The sequence below is a fragment of the Drosophila bipectinata genome, chromosome 2L (genome assembly GCF_030179905.1).
Source record: "Drosophila bipectinata strain 14024-0381.07 chromosome 2L, DbipHiC1v2, whole genome shotgun sequence".
Lineage (NCBI taxonomy): Eukaryota > Metazoa > Arthropoda > Insecta > Diptera > Drosophilidae > Drosophila > Drosophila bipectinata.
The window spans coordinates 1,887,437-1,904,761 of NC_091736.1; the positions used below are offsets into that span (position 1 = coordinate 1,887,437).

Sequence of the window (17,325 nt, forward strand, 5' to 3'; positions counted from 1 at the left end):
TCTCATGCGATTCTCAAGCGGAGTACCTTAAATGATTTCTAGATCGATTCTCCACCATTATGCATCAAAATCCTGATACAAAATATTTTTTAGATATTTTGTCCATTTTTCGTGATGGGATCCCTTGAAAATGTGGTTTCCCTTGAAAATGGGGTTTTCCCCTATAGGGCCCAGAGTGATGGCTATATCTTCCGCAATTCTTATCCGATTTTCAAGCAGAATACCTTAAACGATTTCTAGATCGATTCTCCACCATTATGCATCAAAATCCTGATACAACATATTTTTTAGATTTTTTGTCCATTTTTCGTGATGGGATCCCTTGAAAATGGGGTTTTCCCCTATAGGGCCCAGAGTGATGGCTATATCTTCCCCAATTCTTATCCGATTCTCAAGCGGAGTACCTTAAATGATTTCTAGATCGATTCTCCAACATTATGCATCAAAATCCTGATACAAAATATTTTTTAGATTTTTTGTCCATTTTTCGCGATGGGATCCCTTGAAAATGGGGTTTTCCCCTATAGGGCCCAGAGTGATGGCTATATCTTCCGCAATTCTTATCCGATTCTCAAGCAGAATACCTTAAACGATTTCTAGATCGATTCTCCACCATTATGCATCAAAATCCTGACACAAAATATTTTTTAGATTTTTTGTCTATTTTTCGTGATGGGATCCCTTTGAAATGCGGTTTCCCTTGAAAATGAGGTTTCCCCCTATAGGGCCCAGAGTGATGGCTGTATCTTCCGCATTTCTCTTCCGATTCTCAAGCGGAGTACCTTAAACGATTTCTAGATCGATTCTCCACCATTCTGCATCAAAATCCTAAGACAAAATATTTTTCAATATTTTTTTTGCCCTATCTTCCCCCATTCTGCATGGGTACAATAAATTTAATTGCAGGTTCTAATCGAGATGTTAGAAAGCTGAAATTTAATCTGAATAATACATCCATTGGATGATGGCCAGGTGATGACATTTATCAATGAACCCCCGCAGCAGTTTCTATTCCTATTCCCGAAATCATTCCGATGTTGGCACTTTTATTATTTGTTGTCCCGTCTGTCCCCAATATATTTCATATATTTTTGCGATGCTGCCAAATGACAAACTCTAATTGCAAGTGGGACAGATTTTAATGAGGGTATGCACAAACATATAGTAAGTACAGTAAGGATAACATTTTATGACAATATTATAGGATTAAGTCTCTTAACTTATGGGATTAATATTTTATTTCAAAGTTACTTATTTTTCTCGCATAAGTTTTTTTAGAATATAATCAATGTCATACTGAATTATTTATTTGAGACACACTGTATTTGCATATAGGAATTCCTCTATATATTTATTTTTTTCCCAACTATTACTCCCCGACTATGACTCTCTTCCGGTTGTCGCCCACAAATCCCCACCATCGTGATTTCAGGGCAGCGTTTTGCTTTATTCAACTTGACAAGTGAAGTGAGTGTGAATATTTTTTTAGGTCACAACAACAACAACAACCAGGACCATAACTGACTCCATCAGCAACCTCCAACTCTGATTCCTGGACTCACTTGCTGGCAACTCTTGCTACCTGGCGAAATAAATAAACAGGTAGGAGCAAAAACCAGTGCCGGCAAAAAAAGCAAAAAAAAACAGAGAAAAACTCACAGGAAAAATACAAGAAATGGTTCGAATCCTTTTCCATCCTGTTCGGAATTGGTTCCAAGGGCCCGCAGGAGGGGCAATGGACGGAGGGAAATTGCAGTCAACATTTATTTCCGCAGTATGATGGAAAAATTCGAAAATAATTTGCGAGCCATAATTAAAAGGCGACAGGAGAAGAAAAACTACTAAGGGAAATATGGGGAAAAGTTGGGGCAAAAAAGTGCAGAAAATTAAGGAGCGAAAAGGGTGTAGGATACTACTACTGGGGGCAGGGGCTAGTACTGGGGGAGTTGGTGGAAAAAAAAGGAAGAAAGTCAGTCCCTCAATGTCCTCAATTCGCTGGGGTCATAAACAATTCCAGCATAGACGAGTTTTCGATTTTCGCCTCAATTGGCAACATATGGTGAACAGACTCCCTGAGAGCAAGCCATAGGATCTGCCCCAGCTCCCTATATCCTTTCTACACTTTAAGAAAAGTTTTGTTTGTTTACCTTGTTTAGTTTAACTATTTTATATCTTTTATGATAAGATGTTATCTCTCTGAATATATTTTTTAATGATTTTATTTTATAGGATTTTCGTTAATAGCATCCTAGGACCTGTCATACTCTATAATTGAATTTATTTAAATTTTTTTTATAGTGTCGCTTGTGGGCGGGGCATCATTTGCATTTGTGACTGCGAATTGCGAATGCGAAAATTTAAAGTTTTCCCGATAAGAGGGTTGTAAAAAGTACGAAAAAGCAGAGAGCAGGAGGACGACCCCACGAGCCAGGAGCCGTGGCAGGATCGGATTGGAAAGGGGCAGCAATGCAAAGGAGCTGCTGCTGCGGCAAAAAAAAAAAAAAATGAAAGAAAGAAAAGAAATGGCGACGTTTTCGAGGAACGCAACATGAAAAGGGCGGCAGACAAAAGACGAAGACGACGGCCAGCAAACAAGAAAAATCGCTGCCGGCTCCTTGGGTGGGGAAAAATTCGAAGGTGGGTGTGGGGTGTGGGTGGAAAATGGTGTGGAGGTGGAGGTGATGGGAAAAGTGAAGGATGTAAATGGTGGGAGGTGTAGAGGGTGGGGGTCTTGAGCCAGAACTTTACTTATACGAGTTTTTCGCATTGTAGAACGCGCGGCATTTGCCAGAAGGTGCCAACACATTTTATTGTTGTACTCTATGAGATGAGGGTGTTTTCGAAAGTTTCAAACACTTAAGACAATATAGAAAAGTTTTAAATCCAATCCAGCTCAAGTGTTTACGATCTATACAAATAAATAGTCCTTCAGTATTTCAGTTGGGGGCTTTAAATTTATTATTAGAAGGTATTAAATAGTTTCAAATTAAATAAGAAAAATTCAGACAAATCTATTAACGTATATGCTTTAAAATTCCATTAAATACATCCCCATTTGACCTGAAATCTGAGACCCTTTTTTCTTAAAAGTCATTTCCAGATATTGCTCCTTTAATCAACTACAAAAGATTGCCGTATTTATTGAGGATTGAGTAAACAACCTTTAGCGACTTTTCCGCATACTTACCCCACAAAAGTGCTCTTTTATTTCGGATCTCCCCTTTTTTTTGTTGAGAAGGGTATACAAACTTCAGATTCGGGGCGTCCAGTTCTCCTTTTCGTGTTTTATTGTTCGACAATTCGCCGTACACCCCGCACGTTTCCATCATCTGTTTCTTGGGGGAGGGATGTGGCGGAATACGTGGCGGTTGGGGGAGCAGTGCCACGTTTAGATCTACGACACACATCGGATGGGTGTTTTGGCAGTTGGCTATGGCACATGTCTCTATCTATAAAACGTCAACTTTATTTGCCCAACAACTGAGGCAAATAACATTCCAGCGAGAATCCAGCAAGCCATAGAGTACAAACCATACACATGTGTAGAATGTACTACAGTTCCACTTTTCCGTTCCATATAGCATCCCCGTATAGCAGGACCCACACACCCAGTTAGCAATAAAACCAGCTGTCAATTTGTTTATATTATAAAAAATAATTAGTCTGTATTCAGCGCCGAAGTCGACGACTTCATCATAGATGTATGTACGAGTGTATGGTATATGTTGCAGGTTGCAGGTTGTAGGATTTTGCACACAGATTTAGCAATTTTTGGTTTTGATAGAGATTTGTGTGTGTATGTTTTTGTTGGGGATTTGTTTGGGTGATTATGTTTTAAAATTTAAAGCATATTAGAGGATAGAGAGCTGGTTTAGAGGGGATTTTGTTTGGGTGTGATTAACTACGCTCGATAAGTGGAATAATAATTGTACGAAATATGTATGGATAATGCAATATAATTAGTGTGTGATTTCGTATGGCTTAGACATTTCGTTTTGGTTTGTATTATTTTGCTGATGACGCTGACTAAAAAGGCATTGAAGGAATGTCGATAATTGTAATTATAGTTTGATGATCGAATCGAAACGAACAAAATGGCGACACAAGCCCAGATGCCCAGATGAACAAGATGTGTTGCCTACTTTTCTGGGCATCTTTTGTTTAGCATGCCCTCTTGTTATATGATGTGTAGTTGTGTATTATCAATTATATCGTTATGTATACATATATAATGTGGTTTATTATATAATAATGCGTTAGGTTTCCTTAAAATCATCCATCGATTCGATTTCTTCCTTATAGAATACACATACATACATATATGTATCTCTGATAAATATATATTGTATATATATATATATAATTTATTTATTTTGCATTGAATTTTCTTATGGTTTCGATTTGGTTTCATTCCGTTCTCATATCCCTTTCTTTTGTTCGATTTTTTCGTTTTTGTAACATAGTTTATTTAGGCAAAAATGGCAACAAAATTGTATGTTTAACATTTGTCTACTTTGGAAAAAACCGTTTCGCTTTATAGTCAGTGGTTCTTGTCGCTCTTGTCCATGATTTAGTAGTAGATGTGTATAACTTTAGCTAACTAACAATTAATTTAAACATTTGGTAACTTATAATTGGCAATAAATCGTTTGAATAAGCAAACATTCAACATTTAGCATACTTGATCTTAAATCGACTGCCCGAACAAATAACCCGAAACTAAACAATAAATAGCTATATGATATATGTAATTTTTGTATATATATATATATATATATATGTTTGCGTGTATATATAGTGTATGTATATAGATGAATCTCTGCATTGTAAAGTCATAGTGATTGTAGCCAGATTATGTTATTAATATATATTATGTTCAATATTTATAGATACACTTTTGGTATGGTCGGGATAACTCTCTCAGAGTGGATTTCTTAATAATCCCATAATTTTAGTTATCCGAACCATCCTTGATTATGCTAGCTGGCAACTTAAAATATTTAAAGCCCCGTTTGAACTTATGCGTGTATTTTTAGTGAGTGAGTGATTTGAGTGATTGAATCGATTGATTTATAGCTGATTTAAGCCGTGGATTCTGCAGCCCTAAGACAGTTAATATTCCGACACCAAATGGTTTCTAAAATTTCTCTAAAAGATATGGTTATCCATAAAATTCAGCTGTGGGATGCTTACCAGGATATGTTTTTTATTTTAGATGTTCTTTTTGAGTTTGAAATGTTGATATATTTTTGTAAATTCATTTAACAGAACACACAATCGTCTTGAAACTGCAAAACCCACTGCTTTTATATTTAGGTTACTTATTAGATTATTTAAAAAATGTGTTTATGTCGTTTCGGTTTGGTTTTTAAAGTACTTGTTGTTTTGTTTTGTGGTGGCAGCCGTCGCCTAGTAAAAGTTAATCAGTCGCTATCAAAAATTGTTCTTCATCTACTATACCTCGTCCTCGTCTTTTTTCCTAAAACATTATGATATTTTTTCATTTCCTGTTAATTGGTTTAAAGTGCTTTCATTTTCTTTTGGCCATTTTGAATGCTGGACTAGCTTTGTGTTCCTTTTTCTTGGTGGGTGTTCTTTTGTGGACTTGGATTCGGTGTCTGTTTTTGTTTAAAAATCGCTGATCTCACCCTCAGTCTCTGGATAAGTGCAGGAAAATGGATTCAAGAGCCAGTTGCACAGGCCCTTGTTGTTCCCAGCTTGATCCTGACGATGTCGCTTCTTGTGGCTGTGGCTGTGCCTGTGGAAGGTCCCATTGCCGGTGGTTGCGATGGCTCCCGATCCTGTAATGGTGATGCGATGCCTCTGACCTTTCGACATGCCGGAGGCAAAGCTGCTCTCGTCCGAGTCCCTGACAGTAGCCACGCTGTGGTATCCACTTTCGGCTCGCCGGGAGATCCCCGAGTGCTTGGAAGTCCTGGGTGTGGAGTTGGAATCATGACCACTGTCGTAGGCCTCGGAGCTGGTGTTCAGGGGCAGCAGGGGAAGTCTTGACTGGGCAGCGAGGGGAAGAATATTCGTGATTTCATTCAGCTTGTGCTGCGTATCCTCCAAGGAATTCCGCTTTCCCACCGCCGCCGCCAAGGACTTCTCATCCAGCTCGCAGATATCATCGTGCTGCGGGGCGAACCGCTTCTCGCTCTTCTGCAGATTGGGGTCCGAAGCCCCGTCCGGCTGTCGGAGCAGGGAATAGTCATCCATGCCGGCTATCTCCATGATCCCGTTTAGGCTGGGCAGAGATCCTTGGCTGGGGCTGTGGGAGGGTTGCTTGTGGGGCGGACTGGGCGTGAGTCTGTAGGCGGGCTCACTGCACACGCTGCTCTGGCCCACATTGAAGTGAAAGACAGGCTCGCTGAAGACACTACCCACATCCGTGCGGAATAGGGCGGCGGAGGGTGTGACCTCGGCCATGGCCAGCTGGGAGGTGAAGATCTCATGGAGCCGGGCCAACTGATCGAATTGGTGTCTAAAGGAACGAAATAGAATGAAAAATAATAGATGTGAGAGTGAGAAAAGCCTAAAAAGTCCTTAATAGTTGAGTATAATATCATAAATCTAAAATCAAAAAGCTTAAATATTCATTGTCAGCTTACCTCGCTCTCTCTCCGCACTCGCTAAAGGACTCGCAGGCCATGTTGAAGCTCGACACGAAGGATATATTATCGCAATGACTCAGGGCAGACAGCGGATGACCAGGTGTATGCTCCATTTCCCGATCTCTGGCCATGGTCCTGGCAATTTCCTCCTCCGTCACCTGCAGCCCACAATCGATGCTTCTTTGCGAAGGATGGTGCGAAGATGACGCCCGACTGGCCACCAGTTCAGCCTCGTGGAGCTGCTCCCGGGAAACATGCCGCGACAGCATCCTCTGCAGGTTGTCCTGGGAAATATCCCTAGAGCCGAGCGGATCGTCGAGAAGGGGCAAAGCAGGTGGAACCTCCGACGGACCACTGTCCTCATCCTCGTCGCCATCCGGAGGAGCAGGATCCAGAAGAGGTAACGCCTCGAATGCCGCCTGTGGCAAGTCCAAGGAGGGCTCCGGTTGGAAAGCAGGTCTGTCCGGCAGGTCCAGGGACTTCTGCTTCAGCTGGGACAATTTCCAGTGCAGGGCTGTGGGCGAATTGTTGGCGGAGACTGTACTTTGGAAGACTTGCGTTGTCTGGTTCTCCACCCACTGCCGGATCATGGTCTTTTTATGGGAGTCCATGAACCCATATCCCTGCGTCTGACTCGCCCCCGAGGCTGGCAGGTTTCCGGCTGTTAAGGATCGGCAGGACTGCGACTTGGGGCCATCCACCCACGTCTCACATTGCTTCACATGGTTCACCTCCCGCATCAGGTGGCGCGCCTCGGCCACCTTGGCCCTGGACACTCGCGGACCATCTATCCACTGCTCCTCCGTGATTTTCCGCATACCCGCCTCCAGTTGTTCGAGCGCTGCTCCGGGATGAGCTCGTCGCATCGGAGATCCTTTGGGCGATGGCACCATGGATCCCTTGGACACCATGTGTCGGGGTATTGGTATGGGGGAGCCCATTGCCTGGATGGGCTGCTGGGGCAGTTCGTGGGGAATCAAAGGCGAGGAGCAGGCTCCCGCTCCGGCCGAACGTTTCAGGCTTCCCGTATTACTTCCTGGTAGTTTTTTGGCTAAAATAGGGTTAGTAAAAAGGACGAAAAGGTTTATAAAATAAATCATATGCCTTTCATGTTAAACAAGGTTCTGTTTGGTCTAAAATATTATGCCTCTTGTACCCTTTAATATGAATTATTATGATGCTAACAAAGTCCTGCCAACATATTCACACACAATTTCCCAGACCCAGCCAGACACCCAGAATTTGATTCAAATCCATTGAATTGAAAACGAGCTGCTAACTTTTTAAGGTAATTAAATCTCTCTTAATTAAAAACGTTGTTTTTCCGGCAATAAAACTAAGCCGCAAAGCTTTCACTTTCGTACATTTGGCATTCCAACCCCCCAGCCCTCAACCACTCACCTTTCTCGGCTGCCAGGACTTTCTTCATCATCATGGGGCTGTTGTTGGCCGACTTCGAGGGCGGTTTCTCCAGGCCGCTCCCCTTCAGGGCCTTGCTCATCACCCCCCTGTTGTCGCCGGCGCTGAGCGATGGCAGATACACGGGCGGGTGTTCCCCATCCGTGGCGTCGTCGTTGGGTCCCATATAGATGACAGTGTCGGCTGAGATTTCTGAACTGGAGGGATCTGCGCCGGATCCCGCCGAGGAGCCATTACCGCCGAGTCCTTGGGCCAGGCCCACGGCCAGGGGCATGGGGACGCGGTGCTTCCTGCGGCGCAGTCGATGAATCCTCGATGCAATTTGAATTGTTGATAGGGCATCCTGGTAGCTCTGCTCGGGTCGCACATGGGCCATGATGGCCACATGGCAAGTAATGGGGGCCAGGCAGTCCTTCAGCAGGGGGGTCAGCGGGTGGTCCTTGTGGGGGGGATGTCGCTGGCCGGATAGTATCGCCAGGAGTATGTTCCCGATCCCCGACAGCGGCAGGCCCCCGCTGCGATTCGCACATCCTCCTAAGTCGATGATATGTAAACGGCTCCGACCGCCAGCCACTGCACATGAAGAAAAAAAATCACCCAGAAATTTGTTTAGCCACAAAATATCCTTTATAAAAATATCCTTATTGTGTATTTTAAAAATTGGATCATCAAATATTTGTTTAAATTCCGCGATGTTGGTTAGAAAGAACCAATATTATTTTTTTTTATTTTTCCCTTAGTGTTTGCGGATGGAAAGTGGGTGGGAGTGGGTTGGAAATGGGGTGATGGGTGGTGGGTTTCTGGGTGGTGTTGGAGTGGAGGAAATGCGACACTTTAATGGCGCTGCCGTCTAGTGGTAGTGAAGCATTTAGCGGGCCACTTGAGTGGCAACAACAGCAACAGCCACGGCAGCGGCAGTGGCAACAAAAGTGGCAGCAACAATAGCAATAACAAGAAACTAGGTATGAGTTTTAAAACCGAATAATATTATACACTAAAGTTAAATATTAAAGACTTTATTTTTAAAAGAAAAATGATTTAAAAGGTATAAAAAACCAAGTAAAAAACTAATATTAATCTTAATTAAAACTTTCTTATTTTCAAACATTCTTGTCAAGTCATCTTAACCCTAGAAAGAGCAATCCTAGAAATGGTTACAACAATGTGTTGGACACTTACCACCCCCCTTGCGGGACAGGCTGTACTGGTAGACATGCAGCGTAAAGATGAGGGCGGACTCCAAGGGGGCAGCACATCCGCCTCCAGTCCCTGATCCGGCTCCCGCTCCCGCTCCTGTTCCAGAACTCCCAGATCCCGTGGAACCGGAACTTTTTAAGCGTCCGGCAAGCGCCGAGTCGAGAAAGAGGGCCGCACGCTCGGCGGTGGGTGCACGTAGTTCCGTTGGACCGCCAAGGAAGTCGTCACGCAAATAAATCCCCGGGGAGTCGTCAGATTCTGTGTCGTAGTCGTAGTCGCAGTCGGAGATGGTGTCGGAGTTCCAGCGGAGACCGAAAGGTAGCGGGGAAGTGAATGAAAAGGGCATTAGGTTTTATGTGGGAATAAACGCCGTATTCTACGGGGGAGTTTGTGTTGATAAAGAGTGGGGAAAATGGGTATGGGAATGTCGGAACTGCTGCCCAGGTTAAGTTTATTCAAATTGGGCCAGTTACGACCCCGACCCGCCCCAGTCATCATCATCATTGTTTGGCCCAGGGGCAACATTACCTCGTGCCACGCCTCCCACCCAATCCCCCTTATCCTGGCGGATCCTGGCCCCCGGCACAGACCCAGCCCCCGCCGGAGTCATTTATTTTGCCGGCGATTCTGCCCGCTGGCAGCTAACAGGTGGACCCAGAGTATTGCCAACTAGCTAACTACCAGAAGTTACTGAATTATACAAAACTGGTTGTATTAAGAAATTACAGGGGAAATGTTTTCAAATATGTTTTTTAGCCTAAATGGGGGTACTCCACTTTTGACTTTAAAAGATGATCTCTTAATTATCTTCCCCTAGGAGAGGGGGCATGGTCTGAAGTAATATATTATCTTTTTTAATATCCAACTTCCCTACAATAAAATATACTTATTTTTCATTCCCCTCAAAGCAAACAAAATTGATGGCTTATTTGGCAAACACTGCAGTTAATCGTGGCCCGTCAATAGCCCTCAGCTGTACTGGCTCTACCACCCAAAGACCATATGCTTACCGGCTGCATGCGAAATGAGTAAATCCTGGGATAGAGTGTCCGGCTTTGTGGCACTAACGCCCACGGCGCTGACACGCACTGAGAAGCGAGCTCCGCTCTTCTGGCGCCGCTCCTGGATGCCCTTGTACAGCCAGGATATGGCACAGGGGGCCGCTCCCAGGGAGCACGACGTGCCACCATTGCCACCACTCCCACTGCTGCCGCCCAACTCGCCGAGCACCGTTTGGGACTGCCCGGTGGCAGGATATCCCATGGCCAGCAGGCAGCCGTCAGATCCTTCGAGCACGGCGGGTATCACTTCGCTCAACGCCGATGCACACACATCCGACTGAAATGGAATATAAACAAGGAGAAAATATGGGACTTGATAGGTAATAGGTTTGGGTTTATATGATATATAGTTTTTAATATAAGTTAGTTGTAGTTTTTAGCAATGATAGTCCTTCCTTAAGGATTCATAAAAAGTTGAATACCTTCAAGCATAAGTAAGAACTTTATCTAAACCAATATATATTTTTTTTTTCTCTGCACCACCCTGGGGAATGTGTGGAGGCGAGGTCAATGGGTGGTGGCTAACAAGGCATACTAATGGGCCCTCTTTAATGGCTGGAATTGGGTTCGATTGCGGGGTTAATTCGATTGCTGATTAGATCCAAATGGGGGAGGACAATGCGCGTATGTGTTAATTCTATTGGGTCCATTTCATTCTTTTTTTCGCTCGGAGGGCTTGCCTCCTTATGAGTGATTGGGCTTCGAGGGTCATAAATCTTGTGCGGCTGGAGCTTTGCTCGCTTTGAATTATGAAGATTGATTATGGTATTGCTGTGGTGACTTGTTATTCTTCGGAATTACTAACACCTCTTTTGTAATCCCATAACAAGTTAAATACCTGGGCAGATAATGTGTCTGTCAACTGAAAGCTACAAAGAGCTACATCGAGGGGAGAGTGTGTGGCCTATGTAGTTTTTTTTCGAGATTGTTATTGGATATTATTTTAAGGGAAATTGTATAGAAGTCTGTGTTGACTGGAAAGGAGAGTCTTTGTTTATATTTAAAAGAAAACAAACTTGAAAAGTTTCAGGTTTCCGCAGACTTTGTGGGCAAACATTTCGCGTTTTGCTTTTCAGATTCATTTTAGTATTTGCTTTTCAATACAGTTGATTGGACGAAAAATCCATGAAACTTGATTATAATCCAGTTTTGATTGCTGACTATGATTGAAGTTTAATTCGATTGTTTTTCAAGTTCAATTATGTAGTTCGTTTTTTGGACAAGAGTTCAAAGAACTCTCTTAAAAAATAGTATACCTTTTTCTTAAAAAATTAATTAAACAAACTCACCTGTTTATCCTCGGCGGTGAAGAGGTTATCGAAAGCAAACATTTTGGGTGCTGCCACCATGGGCCCCCGCTCCTGGGCTGCCTGTGGCGGCGGGCACACATTCCTCGGATCTGTGAGCGTGACTTGGCGCTTTTTCTTGTCCAACGCCATGAAGTCCGGCTCTCCTCCGGCTGCGTTTCTGTCCCGCTCCGCCACCCGCAGCATGACCTTCACCTTGCCCACACCATAGCACTCCCTGCTGCTCAGTCTCCGGACGAGGGCGGGCGGCATGGGCGGCGGCGCCCGTTGGAGGGCACCACAGAAGCCACCGTTCCGGGACGTGGAGGCGGATGTGCTGCCGCTGGTGGCGGTGCTGGTGGAGGTGGTGGTGGTGGTGGCCATCATTCGTCGCTTATTGGTTGCCAAAGTTGGTTGGTTTGGCGGAAGTTTATTGCTGGAAGCACTCGGGTTTCCTTTTGGTTCGAACCAAGAAATGGGGGAAGATGAATAAAATTGGGAGTTAATAAGTGTCCCGAAATCCTATGGCTTTTGTTTTATGTCCGGGGATCTTAAAACGCAATCGTCACTCCCCATAAACTTTGTTTGTTTTATATCGCTGAGCAGGGGATTTTATGGCTCTTTAAATAGTTGGCAGGCTCAGTTTTGGACTGTCATAAATTGCGATTTCGGTTCGGGCCAATGGGCATAAGTTATTTGTTGCCCAGCTATGGCTATGATGGCCGGCCACCCAGCAGGAAGAAGGACCGATCCAGCAAGGACCCTTCTTTTGGTAATGGCCATAACACTTTCGCTTTATGGTTATGGGCCATCTGTTTATTGGGCATATGCTTCACTGTACTATCAACACTACTATCACGACAACACAACTGCCACTGTCACTGTCACTTAGCTCGTGTTTTATTCACTTGTAGCATCTTGTGCATAAAATCAAAATTTATGTAGAGTTTCGTTTGGGATTTTATGTCTGAAAATTATGCGCATCAGGGTCTTTGAAGTATTCTTCGGGGGGCACTCTTTGGGGCTACTATTTCACATCAGTTTAATTCTATTTCGAAAGTTTGACTTTAGAATTTTTATTTAAATTCTTTTCCAGCACGAAGAGCTCTCTGGAAGTTGAGCATTTTTTACGAGTTATTAAAAAGTTTAGTACTGTTTTTTATGACTTTTTTTTGTAACTTTGTATAAAGGACTTTTAAATAGGATAGATTCTGTTTGAATAGATTTTTATATAGCTTTTGTTAATTTTATTATATGCTCTACTATTACGATTTTTTTGCCAATAAACTCTTATTGATTTTTAAATGTTTTATAATTATACCCTTGCAGAGGGTATTATAATTTTGTCCAAAAGTGTGCAACGCAGTGAAGGAGACATCTTTGACCCTATAAAGTATATATATTCTTGATCAGGATCACCTCCTGAGTTGATATGAGCATGTCCGTCTGTCCGTCTGTCCGTCTGTCTGTCCGTCTGTCTGTCCGTTTCTACGCGAACTAGTCTCTCAGTTTTGAAGCTATATGGGCACAGGTGCCATTGTCCACACACACGTGAGCCGAGCGATCATTCACAATTACTATTCCTTCATCAACATAAGTGATGGGATGTAAATCGCTCTGCTGGATCTCGCAATGCGCCGTGCCTCCAGCGTGAAGCTCTTGGGCGCATGATCTTCTGCGAGCCGAAAAGAAGGGCTTTTCTTTGATCACAAAAAACAACAACAAAAACAAAACAAACAAAAATTCTGTGAAATGATTTTCTTCCTTTTTATACCCTTGCAGAGGGTATTATAATTTTGTCCAAAAGTGTGCAACGCAGTGAAGGAGACATCTCCGACCCTATAAAGTATATATATTCTTGATCAGGATCACCTCCTGAGTTGATATGAGCATGTCCGTCTGTCCGTCTGTCTGTCTGTTTCTACGCGAACTAGTCTCTCAGTTTTAAAGCTATCGTCTTGAAACTTTGCACACACCCTTTTTTTCTTTGCACGCAGTATATAAGTCGGAACGGCCGGGATCGGCCGACTATATCCTATAGCTGCCATATAACTGATTGATCGGAAATGGTATAACTTCGGTGTTTTTAGAGTTAGAGAGTTAAAATTTTACACGAGCGCTATTTTTGGCAAAATAATACGACATGCCAAATTTCGTAAGGATCGGCCGACTATATCCTATAGCTGTCATATAACTGAACGATCGGAAATGACCCAACTTTCGTGTTTTTGAAGATAGAAAGCTGGAACTTGGTACAGATTATATTCTTGGTCAGTTTATCCGACCTACCAAATTTCATAACGATCGGCCGACTATATCTTATAGCTGCCATATAACTGAACGATCGGAAATGGTTTTTGATAGAAATACCAACTTTGGAATTTTTGAAGATAGAAGCTTGAGAATTTTTTTAGATTTTGTATTGTAATAAATTGGATTATATATTCATATTCCCATAAGGATCGGCCAACTATATCCGATGTTTGCGATATATATCCGGTTTAAACTGCAAGGGTATATCAACTTCGGCTGCGCCCGAAGTTAGCTTTTCTTTCTTGTTTTTGAATCATTTGCTTTTCTTGAACTTTCTTTTTATACCCTTGCAGAGGGTATTATAATTTTGGTCAAAAGTGTGCAACGCAGTGAAGGAGACATCTCCGACCCTATAAAGTATATATATTCTTGATCAGGATCACCTCCTGAGTTGATATGAGCATGTCCGTCTGTCCGTCTGTCTGTCCATCTGTCCATCTGTCTGTTTCTACGCGAACTAGTCTCTCAGTTTTAAAGCTATCGTCTTGAAACTTTGCACACACCCTTCTTTCCTTTGCACGCAGTATATAAGTCGGAACGGCCCGGATCGGCCGACTATATCCTATAGCTGCCATATAACTGATTGATCGGAAATGGTATAACTTTGGTGTTTTTAGAGTTAGAGAGTTCAAATTTGACATGTGAGCTATTTTTGGCAAAACATTACGTCATGCCAAATTTCATAAGGATCGGCCGACTATATCCTATAGCTGCCATATAACTGAACGATCGGAAATGACCCAACTTTCGTGTTTTTGAAGATAGAAAGCTGGAACTTAGTACAGATTTAATTCTTGGTCAGTTGATCCAACCTACCAAATTTCATTAGGATCGGCCGACTATATCCCATAGCTGCCATATAACTGAACGATCGGAAATGGTATTTGGTAGAAATATCAATTTTCGTATTTTTGAAGATAGAAGTTTGGGACTTTTTTTAGATTTTGTATTGTAATAAATTGGATTATATATTCCAATTCCCATAAGGATCGGCCAACTATATCCGATGTTTGCGATATATATCCGGTTTTAACTGCAAGGGTATATAAACTTCGGCTCCGCCCAAAGTTAGCTTTCCTTTCTTGTTTTTTATTATTTTTCTCATTATATTATATGTTTAAATTATTCATACCAATCCCCCGTGGAATGTATTTTTAATATCCTCAAAAGTGCTCCCCAGGGATTGAGTTCCTTTGTCAAGTCCTTTATACTTCACTTCAGTCTCCTATCGGTCTTGTGTTTAATATAATTTGTGTTATCCAAGAGTACCCACTTCTTGTTGGATCTGATATGCCATTAGAATGTTCAACTTTATTTTTTGAAATATTCATGTAAATTCCAATGGACTTTCTTGTTTTTTTTTTATTTTTGCTTGTCAGTCGCCGTGAGCCGTGACATTTCTTCAATGCCTTCATTATTATTTCAATTTGACTGGGGAAACGTGACATTTTTGCAACGTCTTTCATTAATATTATCCCGTGCCCCCCTCCTGTATATATGTATATATATATAGAGCCCAACATTGTTGCCATATCCCACCCCATTTCCCCCGGCCCCTGGACTTTTCTTTTTGGCCTCTTCTATTGCCATTCCCTCCTCTGAATGACAGGCAACAACTTCGGGTCGGTTCAACTTCATTTTTCAGACTACGCGCACCTGCCAACTAAAAAAAGGAACTTCTTTGCTAGGACTTTTCTCTGTTTTCATTCTTTTTTTTTTGCCATTCTGGGGGCTTTGCTTTTTATTATTGTTGTTGTTGTTGCTGTTTGAGGATTGGCGTCGTCCACCTTTTGAATTTTAGCTTTGGCTTTTCACACAAATCGATTGGCAATGCCTTCTAATTGTACACAACGCACAATAGGGGAGTCTAGCTGAAGTCAGGGGTTAAGGGTTTTTGCGTGGAGCCAGAGGGGGTTAAGGGATTTCTCTTTGGCACAAACACACACAAGCTAACACACACGCACACACACACACTCATATCCGAAACAGGAACAAACACAAACCCTTTTTTTATGACTGGCAATTTCACGTTGTTGATTTCATCTTTGGCTTTTCGAATTTCCTTGATTTCTTCGTTACACATGATTTATATTTCTATTCAACACTCCAGGATATTCTACGACTCTTTTCTTTTTTGTTGTTGTTGTTGTTGTTTTCTTTATTTTGGGTTTGTCACGGCGACGGCAACACCGAAGGATAAAAAAAAGCCCGCGAGGCGAGATGGCCAAACGCGTGCCGACAGCGTTGCCATTACAATGCCAACTGAAGTCGGGTTTTGGTTTTCGGCCTCGGATTGGGCTTTGGACTGTGTGGGCCGTGTGGGCTGTATGGGTTTGAGTTTCCCAAGAGTTTAGTCCCACCTCGGTGTGGCGCAGGCGTGCCACAAAATAAGAGCGAGTTTCCATAATCCTTACCGAATCCGAAGGGTAGGAAGGACTTTCGCTTTTGGCCATTTTCTTCATGGAAGTTAGGTACTCTCTTTTTTTTTTTGGTTCTCAGTTTGGTATCTCTTTGGTAGATTAACTTGTTTTTGTTGAGGATAAGGCCAAAAGCAGGCTTTGAGGCTCAGGTAAACAAAATCAGCATGGCTAAAACAAAAAAGGAACAACGCAAATGATCTTTAGATTGTAGACATCAAAATGCTTACTGCCTGCAATAACATCAAAATATTGTGGGTATTTTTAAGATTATACGAATAAGATATACCTAGTATGTAGGACTAGATAATGATGGTAAATTCTTGTAAAAGATGGTTGGTTCTTTTTGGTTAAGGAAGGTTAAGAAATGATCTTGAAAAGTATTGTTTTATTTTGAAATATAGTTCCTTTATGGAGGTTTGTTGTTAGAGTCTAGAACTTTAGCTAAAAAAGAGGTCTAGTTTTTTTAAATGATCCTCTATCTTCTTAGACTATGACTTCCATATCATTCTGTTTTATACCATATCCTATAACATTATAGTCCATTTGCACAAATACATACAATATACCCCTTTACCTTTGCGAGTACCTGGAATAAAAAGAATAAGAAAAGTCACACGAACACCGGTGATAGTTGAGCTGCTGGAGCGTCACTTAAGTGCCGCTTGGAGTTTCTCCTGATGGTTGGGGGTGGCGGGCGATTTACAGGAGGAAAAGGACATGAGGTGCCCAAGGATTTTTTTTGGGGGGGCGGGGATGCGACAGGGCCAAATGCAAACGATGTGTTTTTAAGTTCGCTTACATTTGGCAGGCTCGTGAAGGAGCTGTTGAGTGTGTGTTTGTATTTAAAAGCATGTGTACCCGGCAATGGGTGGGGTTTGGTAGGGATTTACCTTAACCGTTATACATACATATGGACATACACTGCCTATGTGTGCTTTGGTTATTTTTTTAAGAGTGTGTGTGTGTGTGTTGACCAAATGGAAGTGGTCAGCGGCAACGACTCAATTAAAGTGGC

At 42.5% G+C, this 17,325-nt stretch overlaps 1 protein-coding gene across 1 annotated transcript; it reads right to left on the reverse strand.

Moving 5' to 3' along the window:
- Positions 1-4,764: 4,764 nt before the first annotated feature.
- Positions 4,765-16,138, reverse strand: LOC108131366 (kinesin-like protein CG14535). The gene is made up of 7 exons (XM_017250224.3): positions 15,894-16,138; positions 11,581-12,032; positions 10,241-10,568; positions 9,213-9,488; positions 8,016-8,606; positions 6,612-7,665; positions 4,765-6,484 (listed from the first exon to the last, which is right to left on the reverse strand). The coding sequence occupies exons 2-7, from the start codon at positions 11,962-11,964 to the stop codon at positions 5,629-5,631; spliced, it is 3,489 nt and encodes a 1,162-aa protein (XP_017105713.2). The 5' UTR covers positions 11,965-12,032; positions 15,894-16,138; the 3' UTR covers positions 4,765-5,628.
- Positions 16,139-17,325: the final 1,187 nt, after the last annotated feature.

Excerpts from the sequence above, each read along its gene's own strand:
- LOC108131366 (XM_017250224.3), bottom strand. The coding sequence starts at position 11,964 with ATGATGGCCACCACCACCACCACCTCCACCAGCACCGCCACCAGCGGC. Across the intron at positions 8,607-9,212 it reads CCTGTCCCGCAAGGGGGGTG|TGGCTGGCGGTCGGAGCCGT; the intron begins GTAAGTGTCCAA and ends CTTCATGTGCAG. Across the intron at positions 7,666-8,015 it reads AGTCCTGGCAGCCGAGAAAG|CCAAAAAACTACCAGGAAGT; the intron begins GTGAGTGGTTGA and ends ACCCTATTTTAG.